Below are 22,395 nucleotides of genomic sequence, written 5' to 3'. Positions count from 1 at the left end.
TAAGAGTTAGATCTGATCCAAGTCCTGCTCAGGACAGTAAGTGCTAATTTAAGAAAATTCCTTTTTCTCTTTCGTAGAGAGATGTCAGAGAAAATTAGGATCAGAAAGACAGTGGATGAATGGATTAAAACTATTTCTGCGGAAATTCAGGTATGTCTTGGAAAAAAACTGAAAATTAAGTGAATTCTGAGAAGATAATATTGATTCCAATTTGTAGGCATTACATTTGTTCTCAAAATATTTCTTATATAAAAATCTACTTATTTTTAATTTCACTGTCACTCTTTATATTTACTTAGTAATAAGTTTAGCTTTGTTTAACAAGTACATTATCTCCAGTTATATTCTGGCTCTTATTTGGCAAATTGTTGGACAAAAACTAAAACGTGAATAATCTGAAAGAAAATTTAGCAAAAGTGTTTGGAAAAAGAATTATACTTTCAAAGATATTTGAAAACAACAGATTTAGAAGCATTGGCCTGGCAAAGTAAAAATACCAGAGTAATACAAAGAGGAAAAAAACAACTAGATGTACTAAGTTTACAGAAGTCAATACCAGATGGAAAAACAGCCTCTTTCTCACATCCACAATGGGCATGGTACATCTTCAAATATCCGCATTGAAAAAGTCTGGGAGTTATCTTTCTTAGAGGGTCCATAATGTAAAGGAAATTTAAAATTTTTTTATATTTGAGTGCGCAGAACTAGACAGGCTAAGCTGTTATTATGTCCTGGGGTGCAAGGTGTGTTGTTTTGACTGTAGATGAGCTTATGTGCTACTTACAAAGGTAGCAAGGTGAAGTATCAGTACTGTTTCCACAGCAATAAACACAGAAATATATTTTAAAACTTTTTGTTTAAAAATATCTACTTCTAATGAACTTACGAAAAATTTATTTTAGGTACTATGTGGTACACACAAAAAAGTTGAACTAAGAGTCAGAAGATTTGGAGTCTAGTTTGCACTCTACAGCTAACTGGCAATATATCTTACTCTTTTGCCACGAATCCCATGTAAAATGTATTTGTTTAAACTTTCACATAATTTTAATTTATATTTATCTCAGAGTTTTGTTACAAAATTGTTTGCCTTTTTTGAAACGTATTTTTAATTTTTTAAACTGTTAGCAAAATTCATATGGTTCAATCATCAAAAAGTGTAAAAAGGTTTGTCATGCAAAGTTGTCCTCCTACCCCTGCAACCCTTCTATTATTTCCATTCCCTGCTCCAAAAGATACTAGTATTTTTAGGGTTTTGTTTATTTTTCCAGAGAATTTTTATTTTTATGTATCCAATAAAGCCAATATCCTTTATTTTTAACACATTTAAAACTGCTAAACTGTATTTATATAACAGCAAAAAATAAATTCTAATAGTTTCTGATGTGAAAGCATTACTATTTGTATATATTTTAAGTAATTTTAACTTTGGTTATGTTAAGGATGAACTGTCAAGAACAGATTATGAACAAAAAAGATTTGATCAGAAGAATCAGAGAACCAAGAAAGGTCAGAATATGACTAAAGATATTAGAACCAACACACAAGATAAAACTGTAAACAAATCTGTAATTCCAAGAAAACATTCTCAAAAGCAAATAGAAGAGCATTTTAGAAATCTACCTACAAGGGGCATGCCTACTTCAAGTTTACAGAAAGAGAGAAAGGAAGTAAGATCCTAATCTATTCTTTTAACATAATTGTGTTGTAATCGATCATTTCCTTTAAGAGAGAAATAATGAAGCGAATGTTAAAGGTGTTTTAAAAACATGAAGAACTATACAAATGTAAGTATCTTTACACTATTGATATTTAGGGTTTTGGATTTATAATGTGAAAAGCACTGAACAAAATAGATAGTTCCTTTCTTCTGAGATCTCACACCCTGACATCATCATTTTGTAGTTATAGCAAGTATAAAGGTATATCTAGAGATCATCTAGTCCAAAAAGTAGATTCTCTAGTTTATGGTACCCAAAATTGTGTTTCATTTGTGTGTGTGTGTGTGTGTGTGTATATATAGTTTATGTTTCAGTTTAACAAATGCATGTTTAGTGCCTAGTATATGCAAGGCATTGTACTAGATGGTATGGAGGAAATTTTTTGACTGCCCTAGGCTATAAGTTTCTAAGTGCCAAACATGGATTGTTGAGCAGATCAGTAAAGCATCTAATTCAATACTTGGTACTTAGTAGATGCTCAGTAAATGCTACCTTTCTGTGACATTTAGATTATGGTTGAAGGCGGATTCAGAAATATATAAAATTATTTAAAGGTTAAGGTTACTGTATTTTTATTGTACTGGAGTAAATATGTAAAATGTGTTTAAATGTTTCTTGTTGGTGCTGAAAATATACTTAGTAATGTAAAAATTTTCATGTTTCTTAGGTGGATGATTTTTGTATTTAAAGCTTTTCAAACTAATGCTTGAAACCTGTATCTAGAATTTAAGGGCTCTTTAAAATAGAGGTTATGTTTGACCTAATCATTCTTATTATAATACTTAAGCTAGCAAAAGGAGGCTTTAGAAAAATGAGATAAGTGTTTGATGACTATTTTCATGGTGAGTTGAATAACTTTGTACACATAGGGGCTTTTGAAAGCAACCACAGTAATACAAGATGAAGATTATATGTTACAAGTCTATGGAAAGCCAGTTTATCAGGGCCATCGAAGCACTCTTAAAAAAGGACCATATCTCAGATTTAATTCTCCATCTCCTAAGTCCAAACCACAGAGACCAAAAGTAATAGAACGAGTTAAAGGTAAGGAATCTCATTTTCTATGTTTAATCTCATTTCTTAATAGTATCAGTTTAATATATAAAGTTTCTTTTCGTTTTTTATATTTATAGCTTATACTTGCCGTTCAAATTATATAATGCTTGGGGATGGAAAAATAGTTCCTCTTTGGAGAGGTGGTAAGAAATACACCAACATTTAAAAATCAGACACAGCATAGGTGTAATTGGGAAGAAATGTAGAATTAAATGGCATCTTCAGGTAAAGCATCATAAAATTTTTATTTAGGAGAAAATGATTTTTTTTTTTCTTTTTTAAAGACAGGGTCTCACTCTATCCCCCAGGCTGGAGTGCAGTGGCACAATCATGGTTCACTGCAGCCTCAACCTACTGGAGTCAAGCGATCCTCCCTCCTCAGCCTCCCAAGTAGCTGGGATGACAGACGCACACTACCACGCCTGGCTAATTGTTTTGTATTTTTTGTAGAGACACAGTTTTGCCACATTGCCCGGGCTGGGTGATGATGAATCTTGAGCATCTAAATTATAATCTAGGAAAGGAGACATTTCCCTGAAGACCTTGGTCCGTTATGAACAGAAAGATCAGCCATATACTGTTTATTATTGTAAAAGTGTTGATGAGCATTTTTGCAGTTTTGTTTGTTTTCAAAGAAACTTAGGTAGAAAGGTGAAAACTGTTTTGCTTTTGTGCACAACTGAAAACATCTTCATTTATCACTATGTGTTTTGAGTCACATCTACTGTTTCACTGGTACTGTATATTTAAATACAACTCTTGGTTATATACTAAGTCTGTTGACTTTGGTTATGTATTATAGTTTCTCAGCTTCTACTTAGCAATTAGTAAGCTAAAGCTGACAATATGTGATAACTAGTAGATACAAACCCATTTTCCTCTTTTATCCTTTCTAGAAGTTGGAGCTCTGGTGGTGGTTACTTTGGTTCCCTTTCCTTTCTAAAGGTTATGCGATCATATAGAGTATTAGGTTATATAGAAATTTTACTAATTTAAAATAGAAAGCATATAGCTTATGGGTGATATTTGTCCTAATGGATGATATTTACCCTAAAGTTTTCTCTTATTTAGTGTAGCTTTGCTTTTTTTTTTTTTTGATGGAGTCTTGCTCTGTCATCCAGGCTGGAGTGCAGTGGCACGATCTTGGCTCACTGCAACCTCCACCTCCCAGGTTCAGATGATTCTCTTGCCTCAGCCTCCCGAGTAGCTGGGGTTACAGGCATGCGCCATGACACCCAGCAATTTTTTTTGTGTGTTTTTATTAGAGACAGGATTTCGCCATGTTGGCCAGGCTGGTCTTGAACTCCTGACCTCAGGTGATCCACCTGCCTCAGCCTCCCAGAGTGCTGGGATTACAGGCATGAGCCACCATGCCCGGCCTAGTGTAGCTTTGCTATTAATTTATATGTGGGGTTTTGAAAGTCTTTGCAAAAAATGATTTGAGATTTTAAAATGCTTTCAAGTCCAAAAATAACTTTATTCAGTAACCCTTTTAATGATCAGAAGTGATAGAGTGCCTGTATTTAGTTCATTTTCATACAGCTATAAAGAACTACCTGAGACTGGGTAATTTATAAAGACAAGAAGGTGGAATTGACTCACAGTTCCACATCTCTGGGGAGGCCTCAGGAAACTTACAGTAGTGGCAAAGGGAAGCAAGGCACATCTTACATGGCAGCAGGGGAGAGGGAGCAAAGGAAGCCATGCTCTTTTAAACTATCAGATCTCATGATAACTCACTCTCTATCACAATAACAAATTAGGGGAAACTGCCCCCATGATCTAGTCGTCTCCCACCAGGTCTCTCCCGTGACACATGGGGATCAATTTGAGATGAGATTTGGGTAGGGACACAGAGCCAAGCCATATCAGAACCTAGGGACTTATGCTCATCCTAAGGCCTCAGTCCCTCTTTTTTCCTCCGTCTGGAGAGCTCTTCGTTCAGGCACTTGCATGGTTCTCCCTCTCAATTCTTCCGTCTCTGCTCTTAGATGATAGCTCCTTGGAGAGCTCTATCCTGACCATTCTATTCTAAGAATTATCTTCTGTTCCTCTTTATCTCCTCACCCTGCCATATTATTCTTCATAGCACTTCACACTTCCTGTGTTATATTTTTGTTTGTTTGATTTATTATTTATATTATTTATTTGTCACTACTAGACTATAAGCTCTATGAGTACAGTTGGTTTAGTCACCTCTGTATTCCTTGTGCCTGAAACAATGTTTACCACATATTAGATGCTGAACAGACATTTTAAATACTCAAGAAAAATATTCATTCAATAGAATGAATGAGTATCAGAGAATAAGATGAAAGAATATAGACATGGTATGACAATTTTTCTTCCTGGGATCATAAACAAAAGGAAACAATATTTAAAAGTCTGGGTGTGTAGGTTGGGCACAGTGACTCATGCCTGTATTCCCAGCACTTTGGGAGGCTGAGGCAGGAAGATTGCTTGAGACCCGGTATTCAAGACCAGCCTCAGCAACATAGCTAGATCCTGTCTCTACAATAAATTAAAAAAATTAGCCGGGCATGCCTGTAGTCCCAGCTACTTGGGAGCCTGAGGTGGGAGGATTGCTTCAGCTCTTGAGCTTAGGAGTTCAAGTTTGCAGTGAGCTATGATAGTGTCACTGCACTCCAGCCTGGGCAGCTGAGCAAGACCCTGTCTCTAAAAAAAAATTAGATACATAAAAACACCCACATGTGAAGTGGAAGCATAGATGACGGTCTGAGACATCACCACCAACCTGGGCACTGGGGAGATGGCGAAGACTGACCCCAAGACCTTGCAGGACCTCGCCTCGGTGGTGTAGACACCGCTGCAGCAGACGCAAGATAAATTTCAGACTATGTCTGACCAGATCATTGGGAGAATTGATGATATGAGTAGTCACATTGATGATCTGGAGAAGAACATCACAGACCCCATGACACAGGCTGGGGTGGAAGAACTGGAAGGTGAAAACAAGATACCTGCCACACACAAGAGTTGAGAGTTGCTAATAATTTATAATGGAATCTGGAATATCATTTTTCTGATCCAAGAGAAGATTGAATGACTTTTTTCAGCTAACTACTGTGTGTAGACAGGTTTTATATTATAAAGCATACATTCTTATCACATACTATATAGTTAGTTTATAGAGCAGTTTACCCACCACTTTCTTGAACATGGTATCTTCACATCTTGGACCTTGGTCAGTTGTGCTATTAATTATTAAACACTAAAACTTTGGCAGTTCCTGCATTTTTTTTTTTTTTTAAAAAGCACCTGCATGTTAAAAGTAAAAATGTAATGTTAGGAAATTATTTAGAAAATATTTTAGCCTCTTTTCCTTTGCCCTTTTACTTTATTCTTTATTTTATGTGTGTGTGTGTGTGTGTGTTCCATAGACTCTTATCCACTTCTCCAAAGAGAAATAAAATCAAATTTTTATTTTTTTTAAGATTTAGGATATAATGACTATATGTGTATGTATACATCATAGGACAGAAAAAAAATGTACAGTAGTCCCCCTTATTCATGGGGGATATGTTCCAATACCCTCAATGGATGCCTAAAACTGTGGATAATACCAAGCTCTAACATGTACTATGTTCTTTTAATCTGACAACTGAGATGGCAACTAAGTTATTAATGGGCAGGTAGTGTCTACAGTGTAGAGACCCTGGACAAAGGGATGATTCATGTCCTGGGCAGGATGGAGCAGGATGGCATGAGATTTTATCATGCTACTCAGAACAGCGTACACTGTAAAACTTATGACTTAGCCAGGCGTGGTGGCATGCATCTGTGGTCTCAGCTACTCGGGAGGGTAGGGTGGCAAGATCACTTGAGCCTGGGAGGCAGAGGTTGCATTGAGCTGAGATCGCACCACTGCACTCCAGCCTTGGTGGAGTGAGACTCCATCTAAAAAAATAAATAAATAATTTTTAAAAACTTATGAATTGTTTATTTCTCGAATTTTCCATTTAATATTTTCCAGCCAAGGTTGACCCTGGGTAACTGAGACAGGGAAAGAGAAACCACAGATAAGGAGAAACTACTGTATAATGATATTAGTAAGGTTTAAGTAAGTATAGAAACTGATTATCTGTACATATTTTAAAAGGATAAAAGCTGGTTATTCAGAATTATGTTGTGTGTAAAGGTGTAATGAGAAAATGAAAATCATCAATTCCAAAAATGATCATTAACTCTTCCGTACCTATGGAAAAAAATTTAAAGAATTCAAACGTCGTTGGAATATTCTTCAGAATCTTTAAAATTTTTTTCTAGTTATTGTATCTATTTTGTCATAGTAGCTGTACAAGTTATATATCTATTCAGGGGCTGGCAACTGTGGCCTACACATGAGCTGCCTGTTTTTATAAAGTTTCATTTGCGTCTAACCTGTGTTCATTCATGTATATATTGTCCATGGCTTCTTTCATGATACAATAGCAGAACTGAGTCATTACAGCTGAGATCACGTGGCTTGCCAGACAGATATTTACTATCTGGCCATTTAAGAAGTTTGCTACCTCTAGTCTATATATTACTTCTGTTTCGGGGCCTTGTAACCTTATATATAGAATTAAGATTTTTCTGTGAAGAGCTGTTGTATTTCTAGATGTCTGGATAGTAGATATTCTAACAATATTTTAAAATATCTGCCATTGGTGATTATTTTAGGCACTAAGGTAAAGTCAATAAGAACACAGACTGACTCCTATGCAACAAAACCTGTGAAGATAGATTCTAAAATGAAACATTCCGTTCCTATGTTACCTCATGGCGATCAGCAGTATTTGTTTAGCCCAAGTAGAGAAATGCCTACTTTTTCAGGTACACTGGAAGGTCATCTGATTCCCATGGCAATTCTTTTAGGTAAGAATCAACAAAATATGTGGGATGAATTTTATTTTATTTATTTATTTGTTTGTTTGTTTGTTTATTTATTAGAGATGGGGTTTCGCTATGTGGCTCAGGCTGGTCTGGAACTCCTGGACTCAAGCAATCCGCCCACCTCAACCTCTCAAAGTGCTGGGATTACAGGCACGAGCCACCATGCCCAGCCAGTGAATTTTAAATTCTTATCAGCAGTAGCAGAACTTACAAAATGGTACTAACATGATAGTCATCTACCTTTTCCTGTAAATGTTATTTGTTTTTTGGGGGAGGGCCTCAGAATATGTTTTATGTTGTGTAATAGCAATCTCTGAAATGATGGGTTCCTGCTATAGTTTCACCAACAGGAAAAATTCTTTTGGTGTGTTATAGTATATTATTGTAGATGAAATGAAATTTTAAACAATGTTTTGGCTGGGCACAGTGGCTCATGCCTTTAATCACAGTACTTTGGAAAGCCGAGATGGAAGGACTGTTTGAGACCAGCCTGGGCAACATAGCAAGACCTTGTCTCAAAAAAAAAAAAAAATAGCTGGGCTTGGTGGCTCACACCTGTAGTCCTAGCTACTCTGGAGGCTGAAGCAGGAGAATCCCTTCAGCCCAGGAGTTTGAGGCTGCAGTGAGTGATGATTATGCCACTGTACTCCAGCCTGGACAACAGAGCAAGACCCTGTCTCTTAAAAAAAAAAAGTTAAATATGTCATGGACATTCATAATAATTCAAGAGGTTTGATTGTCTTGCTAATATCATTATGTCTTTGGGGAAGTATTAAGGTACTTTTTTTGGTACTTTTGAACTAGGCTATCATAAGTGAAAGCTGTGTGGGTGTGTAATCTAAGCCAATAGTTGTTCGTTTACTTACTTGCCTTCTCTCTGAGTCATCATGTTAAAAATTGAACAGATCATTTTTGTCCTCACACCAGCTCTTCAAGTCTAATTAGCTCTTTTTGCCCTTTAGTGTTATTGCTGTTCTTTTGTTTTGATTAACAATAAGTATGAGTATTTTTTAACATAAGAGAATTTTTTATGTTTGATATTATGGGTTAATGGCATGTCAACATAATAGTTCTCTGTTTAAACATATGTTCTATTAATAAAATAGCTAACACTTTTAAAGTCCTTACTGTGTGCCAGGTACAGTTCTGGGCATTTTACATATATTCTTTTATTTAATCCACCCTATAAAGCACATGGTAATATACAAATTGTATACCTAAGGAAACTGAAGCACAAAAGGGTTACATACTTTGTCAAAGGCCACACAGCTAGAGTGGTGCCAGGATTCAAACCCAGGCAGAGACAGTCTGGCTTTATAGTCTGTGTTTTCAACAAGTACACTGTACTGCCCCTCTTTACTTTGATATGTAGAAAACAAATGGGACTTTGGAAGTGAAAGTTGTTGACATTTTAAAATGTGGATAATATTAATAGCTTTCTATTAGCCTTTATTTTGAGGATTAAATGAGATAGTGATGTGAAGTGTTTAGTACCTATAAGTGCCTAATAAAAGTCACTGGGTATGGTGAGTATGTCGACAATGCTGATGATGGAGGGAGAGGTGATTGTCAGATAGGGCTTTTTAAAATATGAGAATATAGCCATTAAGATCCAGCTGGTGTATTAGACTTTTCCCTTTTTTTCTGAACTAATTGACTTATTTTTTCCCCTAAACGTCTTAGGACAAACCCAAAGTAATAGTGATACCATGCCACCTGCTGGAGTGATTATCAGCAAGCCACACCCTGTAACTGTGACTACTTCTATTCCTCCATCATCTCGAAAAGTAGAAACTGGAGTAAAGAAACCTAACATAGCTGTTGTAGAAATGAAGTCAGAAAAAAAGGATCCTCCTCAGCTTACTGTACAGGTATGCCAGGGTGCATGAGTAGAAAATTTTAAGGAAGAAAAATTTTTTTTGCTTAATGTTAGTACAGAAATCCATTATATTGCTTCATGAAAATACTGCTTTTTATCATGGCTCCTTTCATTTTAAAATTTATTTTTATTTTTTAGACAGAGTTTCGCTCTTGTCACCCAGGCTGGAGGGCAATGGTGCAGTCTCGGCTCACTGCAACCTCAGCCTCCTGGGTTCAAGTGATTCTCCTGCCTCAGCCTCCCGAGTAGCTGGGATTACAGGCGCCTGCCACCACGTCCAGCTAATTTTTTTGTATTTTTTTTCTGTAGAGATGTGGTTTCACAGGTTAGCCAGGCTTGTCTCAAACTCCTGACCTCAGGTGACTCACCTGCCTTGGCCTCCCAAAGTGCTGGGATTACAGACATGAGCCACTGTGCCCAGCCAGCTCTGTTATTTTTTAAACTGTAATATTAATGTGATGTTTCTATCCTGTTTTGCATGATTTAAGCTGCTCTTCTAGGCCAATGACTTATATACAAGTGGCTTGATGATATTCCAAAGGGAAAAATTTAACCATGTATTATAATTAATTTTAAAAAGTTAATATATGTGACTTATATAATTAATACTTCAAACTTTACACTAGCATATGTTAGAAGATTTGAATGAATGCAAGACTTAAACAGCCTCATGTGGGAAGAAACCCTTTGACATTTCACATTCAAACATCTGCCCTTCAGCCTGGGATCCAGCTGTAGAAGCTGAGGTCTTCACCAGGTCTGGACAAAAATGAACAGGAGTGTTCACATGTGACTTTCTATTGACTAGTCAGGAGGCAACTGTAGGAAAGTGTTCATGAACTATGGTAAACTTTTTGGCTGATTTACTCCAACCCCTGTGTTCATCTTACCATCCTTGCTTACTTACAAATAATTAGAACACTCCAGTCCTTAGACTGCTCCTGGGTTCCTCTTGTGATTGAGCCAGGACAAATGAGTTTTCTTGAGCAACTTAGTATGCCCTCTGGGAAGAAAGAAGACTTGCCTCATTCTTGGATCCTGACCGCTGAGGAGAAGATAATCCTGGAGCGGTCAGATGCCACCACATGAACAGTCAACAGCCTCTTAGTACTTTTTTGACTGGACACTCCTCCCTGAACAAATGAACCATCCATTTCTTCTGCACAAATTTATACAGAACAGCCTCAACCCACCAGCTTGAGAGATTCCCAGGGACTTAGAAATCGCCCATGTAGCTCCACAAACACTTCATTCTCATAGAGTGACTTCTGCCCTGCAGCTAAAATTGACAGTGTGTTTTCACAGCCAAGTTGTTAGGGCTGAGGCAGCCAGTGGGTCTCAGGAAGATTCCTGGCCCTGTGCTTGAGAGGAGCAAACACACAATAAAGCCCTGGCCTGGAGCAGAACCTTTCAACTCCCAGCCATTTTTGCAGGGCAAGGAACTCCCAGCATGAACCCAAATGTGTTCCTCACTTACAGCAGTCTTTGGGCATCCTTCTGACAGTGTAGGCTCACTAACCCAGCCGTGCAGCAGCTGTGGAGGCTTTGGGAGACCTGGGGACACTTTAACCTGGACAGCAACCTGAGCCAAGTGCAAACTCAGTCAATGTGCATTGAATGAATGAGCATCACTAGCACAGTCAGTTCATGGAGGAAATTAGAGGATCTAGATCGGGGGAAAAAATCCTAAATTAAAAGGCAAACAATACACAGTAAGAACATATGAAAGGAAGATGCGGCCGGGCGCGGTGGCTCAAGCCTGTAATCCCAGCACTTTGGGAGGCTGAGACGGGCGGATCACGAGGTCAGGAGATCGAGACCACCCTGGCTAACACGGTGAAACCCTATCTCTACTCGAAAATACAAAAAACTAGCCGGGCGAGGTGGCGGGCATCTGTAGTCCCAGCTACTCGGGAGGCTGAGGCAGGAGAATGGCGTGTACCGGAGAGGCGGAGCTTGCAGTGAGCTGAGATCTGGCCACTGCACTCCAGCCTGGGCGACAGAGCGAGACTCCGTCTAAAAAAAAAAAAGAGAGAGGAAGATGCTAGTAAAACATTAATTTTTAAATATAAAGATCTCCATAAATTAATAAGAAAACACAGATCCAAGTCTAGAAATGTTCAAAGGACATGAATAAGACTCTACAAAAGAGGAAGTATAGTTTATCAGCAAGCAAACTAAATAAATTTTGCCAGTAACCAAGATAATGCAAATTAAAATAACAGTAATATGCATCCATTTAAAAACTGTTATTGCTGAAACAATCATATTATCTAATTTTGGTGAGGGTTGGGTAAAACTTAGAATTAATTATGTTTTTGATGATGTAAATAGAGGTTGTTAGGATTACATTTCACCAGTACTTCCAAGAATCTTAAGTATTCGTGTCCTGTGGCCCAGAAAGTTAATCCAATATCTGGCTATCTAGCATAGTGAATTAATTTAGAGTTTAGAGTTTAGGAAGAAGATTGTGTGTGTGTAAGTTTTTTTTGTAGTGATATATATATAATAGTGAAAAAATTGGAAATTTCCTAAATTTTTCTAATTGAAACATAATTAAATAATTAAGACATGTTTGTTGAAATGTTATATAGTCATTTAAAAATATAATTATGAAGTCTATACAAAAGCATGATAAGTGTTTATGGTTCTTCGTTGTAATCACAATGAAAAATCAAGAATGAAAACTATTTTAAATTTTAGTTACATATAAGTAGATAGTAAAAGACAAAGGGAATAGTGAAAATGAAGTTATCTTCAGATAGAATTTTGTGTTTTTCTTTTTTTCATATTTTATAAAATATGCTTTCATAATTTAAAAATTTTGTTATCCATTGGCTTCACAATAAAAACGTAAAGGGCATGCTTTGTTTTTATGTGTGTGTATATATATATACACACACATACATGTACATGTATATATACATACTTATAAAAGTATTTGAGTAAAAATGATAAACAGAAAACTGAATGTTGTATTTTGTTGTAGGTATTACCCAGTGTAGATATTGACAGCATTTCAAATGGTAGCACTGATGTCGGTTCACCTCTGTGTAGTCCCAAAGAAGCATCTCTTCCTCCTGTGCAAGCTTGGATAAAGGTATGTTTTAGAATTTTATCATATTATTTTGAGTAATGTAATGTCTGACTGTAGATTTTAGCTAATGTCACTCCATTTAAAGCCTTTTATCATAATGATAACTTATTATAATAATTTATATTTTGAGGGAAAGATTCAAAACAATTTTTTTTTTTTTTTTTTTTTAGACAGAGTCTTGCTCTGTCGCCCAGTCTAGAGTGCAGTGGTGAGATCTCGGTTCACTGCAACCTCCACCTCCTGGGTTCAACCAATTCTTCTGCCTCAGAGCTGGTATTACAGGTGCCTGCCACCACGCCCAGCTCATTTTTGTATTTTCAGTAGAGACAGGGTTTGACCATGTTGGCCAGGCTGGTCTTGAACTCCTGACTTCAAGTGATCCCTCTGCCTCGGCCTCCCAATTTCTGGGATTACAGGCGTGAGCCACCACACCAGCCCAGAACAAATTTTGAGTTGTTTATGAACTTGTTTGTTTCAGATCCTTATATTTGTAACTATTTGGAAAGTGATAATCTTTAGTGTAAACTTTTTGGTAATTTAAGTTGTGAAACTCTCATGTGAAGAAAGAATTTCTGTCTCTTTGGTGATGAATCTTTGATTTACATGGGAATTATAGATTTTCTAAGTGTGAATTTTATAGTGACTGGTGGAGTTTATATTTTGGAATGTTACCTTGTTACCCTACTGTTGACATGATACAAAAATATGCATTTCTTTCTGGTATTTATTTGCTTTTGAATAATGAAGTTATGGCTTTACTACACAGCAAAATAGCACTGTAACTTACCCCAGTTAAGTTTATCTATTTTATTTGTTTATTGTAAGCAAATTTGGCCGAGGATACAGTTTTAAAAGGAGAGAGAACACCAGCAATCTTTCATGATCACAAGTAATGAAATGGAACTGACCCTGAGTGACATTTGTGCTTAATTGAATTTTTTCATCAGTAATTTTTTTAGCCTTCTGTTTATTGAAACTTCTGTGATAACAAGTAATAAATTTTTAGACTGTTTATCATTCTGCTCTCAGTAAAAGGCTATTGCATGACTACATTTTATATAATGAGGCCTAAAGGTTAGATTTGTAAAATGACTATTTTGATTTTTTTTCCTGAATTATTTGATTCTGTATCTGTCTTTGTGTGAGTTTGTGTTTGTTTATACTTAGATATCTACACATGTAAACACTTTTCTTTATCTTAATTCTAGAAGAGAAGTCTCAATTATATCAACCTGTTGACCAATTAAGTGATATTGCTGATGGAGTCCTTTACAGAAAAATAGCTGATTAATTTTTTAAAGCTATTGAAATGTTGACCTAATGGCTTGGGGACTAGCTTGGATTTCATTTACTAATTAAATCAATTCTGAATAGGGTATTAAAATGATAAAAAAGGACCATGTAATTATAAGCTTATACTATAGGTGGAAATATGATAAATTACTTATAAATTTTAAAAGTGTTAAGCACAACAAACACTTTCTGAAAATGCTTTCTTAGACTCCAGAAATTATGAAGGTAGATGAAGAAGAGGTGAAGTTTCCAGGAACTAACTTTGATGAAATAATCGATGTCATACAGGTAACAAACCTTAGAAACCATGAGAAATTATTTTTCTACCAGTATGTTTCCAGGTTGTTGACTTATCTTTGAACTATCAATATCATGTTACAGTGCTTTGAGATACTTTCTTTTACTTTTGAGTTAAATATACTTTTATTTTAAAAATTATAAAGTTGTTATTCTAGAATGTCTTTCGTCTGTATCACCTATTTGCCTTCATGAAGCTTCATGATTATCTGCCATTTCCCACCTAGATTTTGTCTATCTAGTTTCCTGCTTTCTTTTTCTTTCCACTTCCTTTGGCTTCTTTTCCTCCAATTTGTCTTTTTTCTCATTCTATTACATTTATCTATTTTGATTTTTGGATTTGTGGTGAAGTGACCAGTTAATATTGAGAAAAAAAGTTGTGAGGAATCTACAATCCAAAGGAATATCCCATATGGAAGGAAGAGTTATAGAAATGATAGAAATAATGAAATAGAGGGAAAAATAGGCAGAAGTAAATTATAAAGGATGGGAGAAAAGATCATAGAACATTGAAACTACTTGACTATTATGTCAGTAGACTTTAAAGAAGACATTTGATCATGTTTCTTTGACTTTTAGAGCTAAGATCAGTTCTGTTAATCATAAAATGAAATCCAATTTTAAAATATGCAGAGGTGTGCAGTATATTAATGTTATTTGCTCACCGATGTATCTTTTCTTATGTGAGTGCCACATGAGAATTTTGAAGGCAGGGACCTTATTCATTTTTATATTCCTAATGCCTAGCAAAGGTACTTGGTAATTGTTTATGCAATACACAAGTGAAAGAAATGGTTATAGAAGTAGCAGAGGATTTAGCATTCAAAGACAAGTGTTCCTGTAGTAGCTCTGCCATTTATTAGCTGTGGACTTCATTTTTCAATGGAATAATATTACTGAGTTGTAGTATTTAGAGAGACCCAAAGTGTTTTTGATTGAATTATTTATAGATAAAATGATGTGATATCTGTGATTTGCTTCAAAATGATATGTGAAGGCGAAAGTGGCTAGATGAGACAAGATTGACCATAAGTTGATAATTGTTAAAGTTGGGGAGCAGATAAATGCAATTCATGTTATTTATGTAACAGATATAGTACATGGACCCTGTTTACTTTTAAACACATATGATATATTTTGTAATAAAAAATTTAACAATTCCAGAAATAACTCTATTGATTATGATGTGGTAATGCAAATAATTTGTAAGATGACTGACCTAATTGCATATTTAAATGTAAATTGTAAGTTATATAAGAGCAAATAGTGATTTTGGTAGTGTGTTAGTCCATTTTGCATTGTTGTAAAGGAATTACTGGGTAATTTATAAAGAAAAGAGATTTAAGGCCAGGCACAGTGGCTCATGCCTGTAATCCCAGCACTTTGGAAGGTCGAGGCAGGTGAATTACCTGAGGTCAAGAGTTCAGGACCAGCCTGGCCAACATGGTGAAACCCTGTCTCTACCAAAAAATACAAAAATTAGCCGGGCATAGTGGTGGTCATCCCAGATCTCGGGAGGCCAAGACAGGAGAATTGCTTGAGCCCAGGAGGTAGAGGTTGCAGTGAGCTGAGATGGTACCATTGGACTCCACCTGGGTGACAAGAGTGAAACTATGTCTTAAAAAAAAAAAAAAAAAGTGAAGAGATTTAATTGGCTCATGGCTCTGCAGGCTGTAAAAGAAGCATGGTGCCCGCAACTACTTCTGGTCAGGACCTCAGGAAGCTTTTACTCAGGTAGAAGGCTGTGAGGGTCCAGATGTGTCACAAAGCAAGAGAGGGAGCAAAAGAGAGGGGAGGATGTGCCAGTCTCCTTTAAACAACCAGCTCTCTCACAAACTAACTTATTACCATGGGGAGGGCACCAAGCAATTCATGAGAGATCAGCCCCCATGACCCAAGCACCACCCACCAGGCCCCATCTCCAACACTGGGGATCACACTTCAACATGAGATTTGGAGGGGACAAATATCCAAACCATATCAGGAAGCATCAGTTTTTTGATGATAATTATTAAGTTCATACATTTCTTGAGAGAAGTAATAGTGTTTTATGCAGGAATAATTGTATTTTCTAGTTTATTTTATGATTGTGTAAAATGAATATTGGGTTCTAAAAAGACAAACTGATTGTGTAATTAAGGGTTCCTCAATATGATATGTATGACTAATGTGTATATTATAATTAATGTGATACCACCTAATTAGAAATGCTGTTGATTAACTTAGAAGTGTTTCTTAATTCACCTAGTTCCTTGCCTATAGTTGGTACTCAGTAAGTGTTGAACAAATACATGAATATAATAGTTTTGATTTTGTTACTACCAGGAAGAGGAAAAATGTGATGAAATTCCAGACTCTGAACCAATTCTGGAGTTTAACAGAAGTGTTAAAGCTGATTCTACAAAATATAATGGTCCTCCATTTCCGCCAGTTGCTTCTACTTTTCAGCCCACTGCCAATATTCTGGATAAAGTAATTGAGAGAAAAGAAACATTGGAAAATAGCTTAATTCAATGGTAAGTTTACAATGTTTTTGGTGTGAATAGAAACATAGTAGCAAATATAAATGGAAAGTATTAAATTGTGATTGAAAGTATTCCTTGTCTTCTTTTGTTTATTAAACTTTGTTTGCTTTAGTCACTGGAAAGTGTTTGATACAATGCTGAGGGCTTAACTATTGTTGGAGATATTGTTTTTGTCCTTGAATATTTGTACTCGGTCTGTCTACTCTGGCAAAGTAGACTATTAGGAAACCTTAAAAAATGTACATTTCTTTAATCCAGTGATTCATTTCCAGAAACGTATCCTAAGGAAGTAATTATGGTTTGCTACTAGGCCAGGGATCCCCAACCCCAGGGCCACGAACCAGTACCGGTCTGTGGCCTGTCAGGAACTAGGGAACTAAGCTGCACAGCAGGAGGTGAGCAGCGGGTGAGTGAGCATTACTACCTGAGCTCCACCTCCTGTCAGATCAGCCATGGCATTAGATTTCATAGAAGCACAAACCCTATTGTGAACTGTGCATGCGAGGGATCTAGGTTGCATGTTCCCTATGAGAATCTAATGCCTGATGATCTGAGCTGAAACAGTTTCATCCCAAATCCATGCCCCCCCACCACCCCACCACCCCTGCCCTGGTCTGTGGAAAAATTGTCTTCCACAAAACCAATCCCTGATGCCAAAAAGGTTGGGACTGCTATACTAGGCCATATAATACCTAGCACTACAAAAAAGGCACTGTTCAGGTTTGTTACATTCTGATAACAACAAGTTGTAATATGTTACTCTTGTTACATATTACAATAACAAATGTAACTTGTTACATATGAATATGAAATGAACTCTATTATTTGTATTTTTACTTGTAAGAAACCTTAAGGAAGTTATGGAATAAGTAAAACGGCTGAATATTAATATAATTATGAAAATTAGGTTTAGAATAAATTTAGTGATATAAAAAGACATTAATAATGTACTGGCATATAAACGAAGCAGGATACTAACAATGTAACCCCAGTTTACAAGACTTTACTCAAAAGTAAGTATACAGCCGGTGCAGTGGCTCACGCCTGTAATCCCAGCACTTCCAGAGGCCAAGGCGAGTGGGTCACCTGAGATCAGGAGTTCGAGACCAGCCTGACAAACATGGTGAAACCCTGTCACTACTGAAAAAAAAAATACAAAAATTAGACAGGTGCGATGGCGCACACCTGTGGTCTCAGCTACTCGGGAGACTGAGACAGGAGAACCTCCAGACTGGGAGGTGGAGGTTGCAGTGAGCTGAGACTGCGCCACTGTACTCCAGACTGGGTGAAAGAGTGAGACTCTATCTCAAAACAAAGCAAAACAAAACAAAAAAGTGTGCATAAAACAAAAGTTTGATAAAGCATGTATACCAAATTGACTGTGTTTGTCCCTGAACCTAGGATTATAGGCAAGCTTTATCAATTTTTTAAACTCTTAGATATTTTCTAAATTTTCTACAATGAACGCCTATTATATTATTTATATAATAATTTTTAAGAAGTCTATTAGTTGCAGTAAAGAAATGTTCTAGAAGCCTCCTGTTCCCCTTTTCCTTCCTGAAGATGACCTTGGAAATGGATTTTTTCTTTACATTTTAAGAGGAAAACTACCTATAATATAGCCTATATGTGTATTGCCTTGAAGAGAGGGCAGCTAGACTTCTTTTCTAGCTCTGATCTTATATGGTTTTTATATATGCACTCAGAGTGGAAATCAAACAGTTTAGGTACATAATATGCCAGACAGTCATTGGTCCAAGTCTTATTTTGAGTTTAGGAGTTCTTTTAAGCTTTTCATTAGACTAATCTGGAAGATTTTAATTCGATTTCATAAACTCTCTCCCACAAGGAGATTCTGTTTACTGTGGTTTGTCTTCTTCAGAGGCACTTTTTTTTTTTTTTTTTGAGACAGAGTCTCACTCTATTGCCTAGGCTGTAGTGCATAGTGTGATCATGGCTCACTGCAGCCTCGACCTCCTGGGCTCAAGCCATCCTCCCACCTCAGCCTTCTGAGCAGCTGGGACTACAGGCACGTACCACCATGCCCAGCTAATTTTTGTATTTTTTGTAGAGACAGTGTTTTGCCCTGTTTCCCAGGATGATCTTGAACTCCTGAGCTCAAGCAATCTGCCCAACGTGGCCTCCCAAAGTGCTGAGATTACAGGTGTGCGCCATGATGCCCAGCCCATCTTATTTTTTTTCTTCTAGATTTAACTTTCAGAATGACTGCTTTCACACCAACACGTTTGTGACATTGATAAAGGTTATTTTTAAGGGTGGTATGTCTGACATTTTTTACATTTCAATCAAATTGAAGAATCTTAACTTTTATCTACCCCACCATCCCCTCAGGGTAGAGCAAGAAATAATGTCAAGAATTATCTCTGGGCTCTTTCCAATCCAGCAACAGATTGCACCTAATATCAGTGTTTCAGTCAGTGAGACAAGTGACCCACTGACTTCTGACCTTGGTAAGTGAAATGGAATCTTTTTTGTTTTTATTAAAAGACAAAAGCTTTAGTTCATTGTGGATTTATATATTCCAGAGGTCAAGTAAATTCTCCAGTAACAAAAGGTAAGTTCTTCTAACCTTACTTCCTAGTACTTCTTTGGTGATGGTTAGTTCTCTCTCATCCTCTTATTTCATATTGTAGCTTTCAGATTATTAAACCACTCTTCATACCTCCCACCCCAAATCTCTGTTATCCCCATAGTACTTTGTACATATTTTTGTTATAGTAATTATCAGATTATATTAAAGTTGGTTTCCATATCTGTCTCACCCTTTAGATGATAAATTACTTAGGATTTAAGGATGTTTCTCCTTTTGTGCCTAGTCCTTGCCTGAAACCCAACAAGAGTTTAATTATTCACTGAATGGTTAAAATGAGCCTTTCTTTATGGAGCCTATGCCATTCTTTTTTTTCCTTCCTTCCTTCCCTCTTCTTCTCCCCCTTTCTCTTCTCCTTTTTTTTTCTTTTCTTCTTCTTCTTTTTCTCCTTCCCCCTTTTCCTTTTCTTCTCCCCCTTCTCTTCCCCATTTTTTCCTTCTCCCTCTTCCTCATATTTTTCTTCCTTTCCACCTCCTTCTTGTTTTTTTGAGGTAAGTTTACTTGCCATAAAAGTCACCACTTCTAAGTGTACAGTTTGACAAGTTTTTTGTTTGTTTGTTTTAATTAGAGCCAGGGTCTCCTTCTTCCATCTAGGCTAGAGCCTGGACTGCAGTGACATGATCATAACCCACTGTAACCTCTAACTCCTGGGCTCAAGCAACTCTCCTGCCTCAGCCTCCCAAGTAATTAGGACCATAGGTATGCACCACCATGCCCAGCTAAAAATAATTTTGGGGCCAGGCACAGTGGCTCACGCCTGTAATCCCAGCACTTTGGTAGGCCAAGGAAGGCAGATCACCTGAGGTGAGGAGTTCAAGATCAGCCTGGCCAATATGGTGAAACCCTGTCTCTATGAAAAATACAAAAATCAGCTGGGTATGGTGGCACACACCTATAATTCCAGCTACTCCGGAAGCTGAGACAGGAGAATTGATTGAACCCAGGAGGTGGAGGTTGCAGTGAGCCAAGATCATGTCACCGCACTCCAGCCTGGGCAATAAAGTGAGACTCTATCTCAATCAATCAATCAGCACATTTTGTAGAGATGAGGTCTTGCTATATTGCCCAGGCTAATCTCAAACTCCTGGCCTCAAGTGGTCCTCCTGCCTCAGCCTCCAAAAGCACTGGGATTACAAGAGTGAGTCACTGCACCTGGCCCACTTTGACAAGTTTTGACAAGTTCACACAGCTATATATTAGCCACATAATCATGAGATAGAAAAACATTTCTGTCTTCTCCAAAAGCTTCGTTATGCTATTTTGCAGTCAATTCCTAAACCTCACTCATGCCCACTGGCCTCAAACAACACTGACCTGCTTTCTATTACTGTATTTTTACCTTTTCTAGAATTTCATACATATGTAATCACGCAATATGTAGCCCGTTGTTGGCTGGCTTCTTTTATTAGCACAATATTTTGACAATCATGCTATAGCATGTAGTAATACTATAATGTATAGATATACCATAATTTGTCAATCCATTTGCCAGTTGATGGACGTTCATAGTCTTTTCAGTTTTTGGCTATTATGAATAAAGCTGCTACGAACATTTGTAAGCAAATGTTTGTGTAGAAATCTTTTAATTTTGCTTGGTCATATGATAAGTAAATGTTTAACTTTATAAGAAACTGCTAAACATTTCCAAAAGTGAGTATACTATTTTGCATTCCACCCAGCAGTGTATGCGACTTTAGTTGCTCCACATCCTCCCCAACACTTGGTGACTTGGTGTTGTCAGTGTTTATAATTCTCGCCATTTCTGAACATATGTGGAGGTATTTCCCTAACTGTACTAATAACTGAGTAGTATAATTACTAATGATGTACAACTTTTTAATGTGTTTATTTGCCATCTGTATATTTACTTTGGTGAAATCTTTTTAAATCTTTTGACCATTTTTAAATTTGAGTTGTGTCTTCATATTACTGAGTATGAAGTTTTTTATCTATTCTGGATACAAGTCCTTCATTGGATATGTTTTGTAAATATTTTCTTCTACTTTGTGTTTTGCCTTTTTGTTTTCTCAGTATTATATTTTGAAGACAAAAAGATTGATTTTGAAGAAGACTAATTTATCAGGTTTTTTTCTAGTAGTTTGTAGGGATTTTTGCTTGCTGTTTTTAAAAAAACTTTGCTAACCCAAGATCACTAAGATAGTTTTCTATGTTTTCTTCTAGAAGATGTATGGTTTTAGATTATACATTTAGGTTTTAGTTTATTTTGAGTTAAGTTTTATGGTGTGAAGTAAGGATCAAGTTCTTTTTTGTTTGGGTGTTTTTTGGCATATGGATATCCAGCTGTTCTAGTATCAATTGTTGAAAAGATTATCCTTACTTCATTGAACTACCTTAACACCTTGGTTGAGCATCAGTTGGTTATGTATGTGTGTATCTTGTTTTTGGGCTTTGTATCCTATCCCATTCACCTGCAAGTTATACTAATACCATACTTATTGACTACTGTAATTTAATAGTAAGACTTGAAATCGGGTAGTGAAAGTTTTTCTAACTTTGTTGTTTTTTTTTTTTTTTTTATTCCTGTTTACCATTATCTCTACTTTTTTTCTTCTTTCCAGCCTCAGGATAAGCTATTCTTTCTCCCTCGTAGACTATCCTTTAACAGCCCGAATCCTAGACTTCAGAGTCTATATTCACCACTTTAATTTCTCATTACCCACTTCCTCTTTAGTCCTTATGGGTTGGCCTTCTTTTGCCCTCTCCTTCAGGAAACTCCTTTTGCACAGCATTTGCATGTCAAAAATGCTTCAAATCCTTTCTCAAATCCTTGTTTTAGTGGATGGCTCAAGCATAGGCACTATTGACCATCTCTGATTCTTAAACTCTTCTCTTGGTGTTGGCTTCTTAAACTTCATTCTGTTATTCTTCCTTTTTTTTTTTTTTTTTTTTTTTTAAACTTCTTTAAGACCTTCATTTTCTCATTTTATTTTCTGCTACTTGAATACATTTATTTCACTAGTTCCCATGGTTTGCCCTCTTTTCTGTTTTTTCCAGTTTCC

General features: G+C 36.6%; 1 protein-coding gene and 1 pseudogene across 4 annotated transcripts in view; both read left to right on the top strand.

The window, feature by feature from the left end:
- The window catches only part of KIAA0586 (KIAA0586 ortholog), a 149,926-nt gene that overhangs the window by 45,339 nt on the left and 82,192 nt on the right, over nt 1-22,395 (top strand). For all 4 annotated transcript variants that reach the window (XM_011989578.1, XM_011989577.1, XM_011989576.1 and 1 more), the window contains 7 exons: nt 2,591-2,765; nt 7,461-7,655; nt 9,357-9,544; nt 12,542-12,652; nt 14,150-14,230; nt 16,565-16,755; nt 19,117-19,235. In XM_011989578.1, coding sequence (XP_011844968.1) covers nt 2,591-2,765; nt 7,461-7,655; nt 9,357-9,544; nt 12,542-12,652; nt 14,150-14,230; nt 16,565-16,755; nt 19,117-19,235 — 1,060 coding nt within the window. The remainder of the gene's footprint in view (nt 1-2,590; nt 2,766-7,460; nt 7,656-9,356; nt 9,545-12,541; nt 12,653-14,149; nt 14,231-16,564; nt 16,756-19,116; nt 19,236-22,395) is intronic.
- On the top strand, nt 5,548-5,778 carry LOC105546394 (annotated as a pseudogene).

Source organism: Mandrillus leucophaeus, unplaced genomic scaffold (assembly GCF_000951045.1).
Source record: "Mandrillus leucophaeus isolate KB7577 unplaced genomic scaffold, Mleu.le_1.0 Scaffold359, whole genome shotgun sequence".
NCBI lineage: Eukaryota > Metazoa > Chordata > Mammalia > Primates > Cercopithecidae > Mandrillus > Mandrillus leucophaeus.
This window is presented reverse-complemented; position numbering and strand designations above follow the sequence as displayed.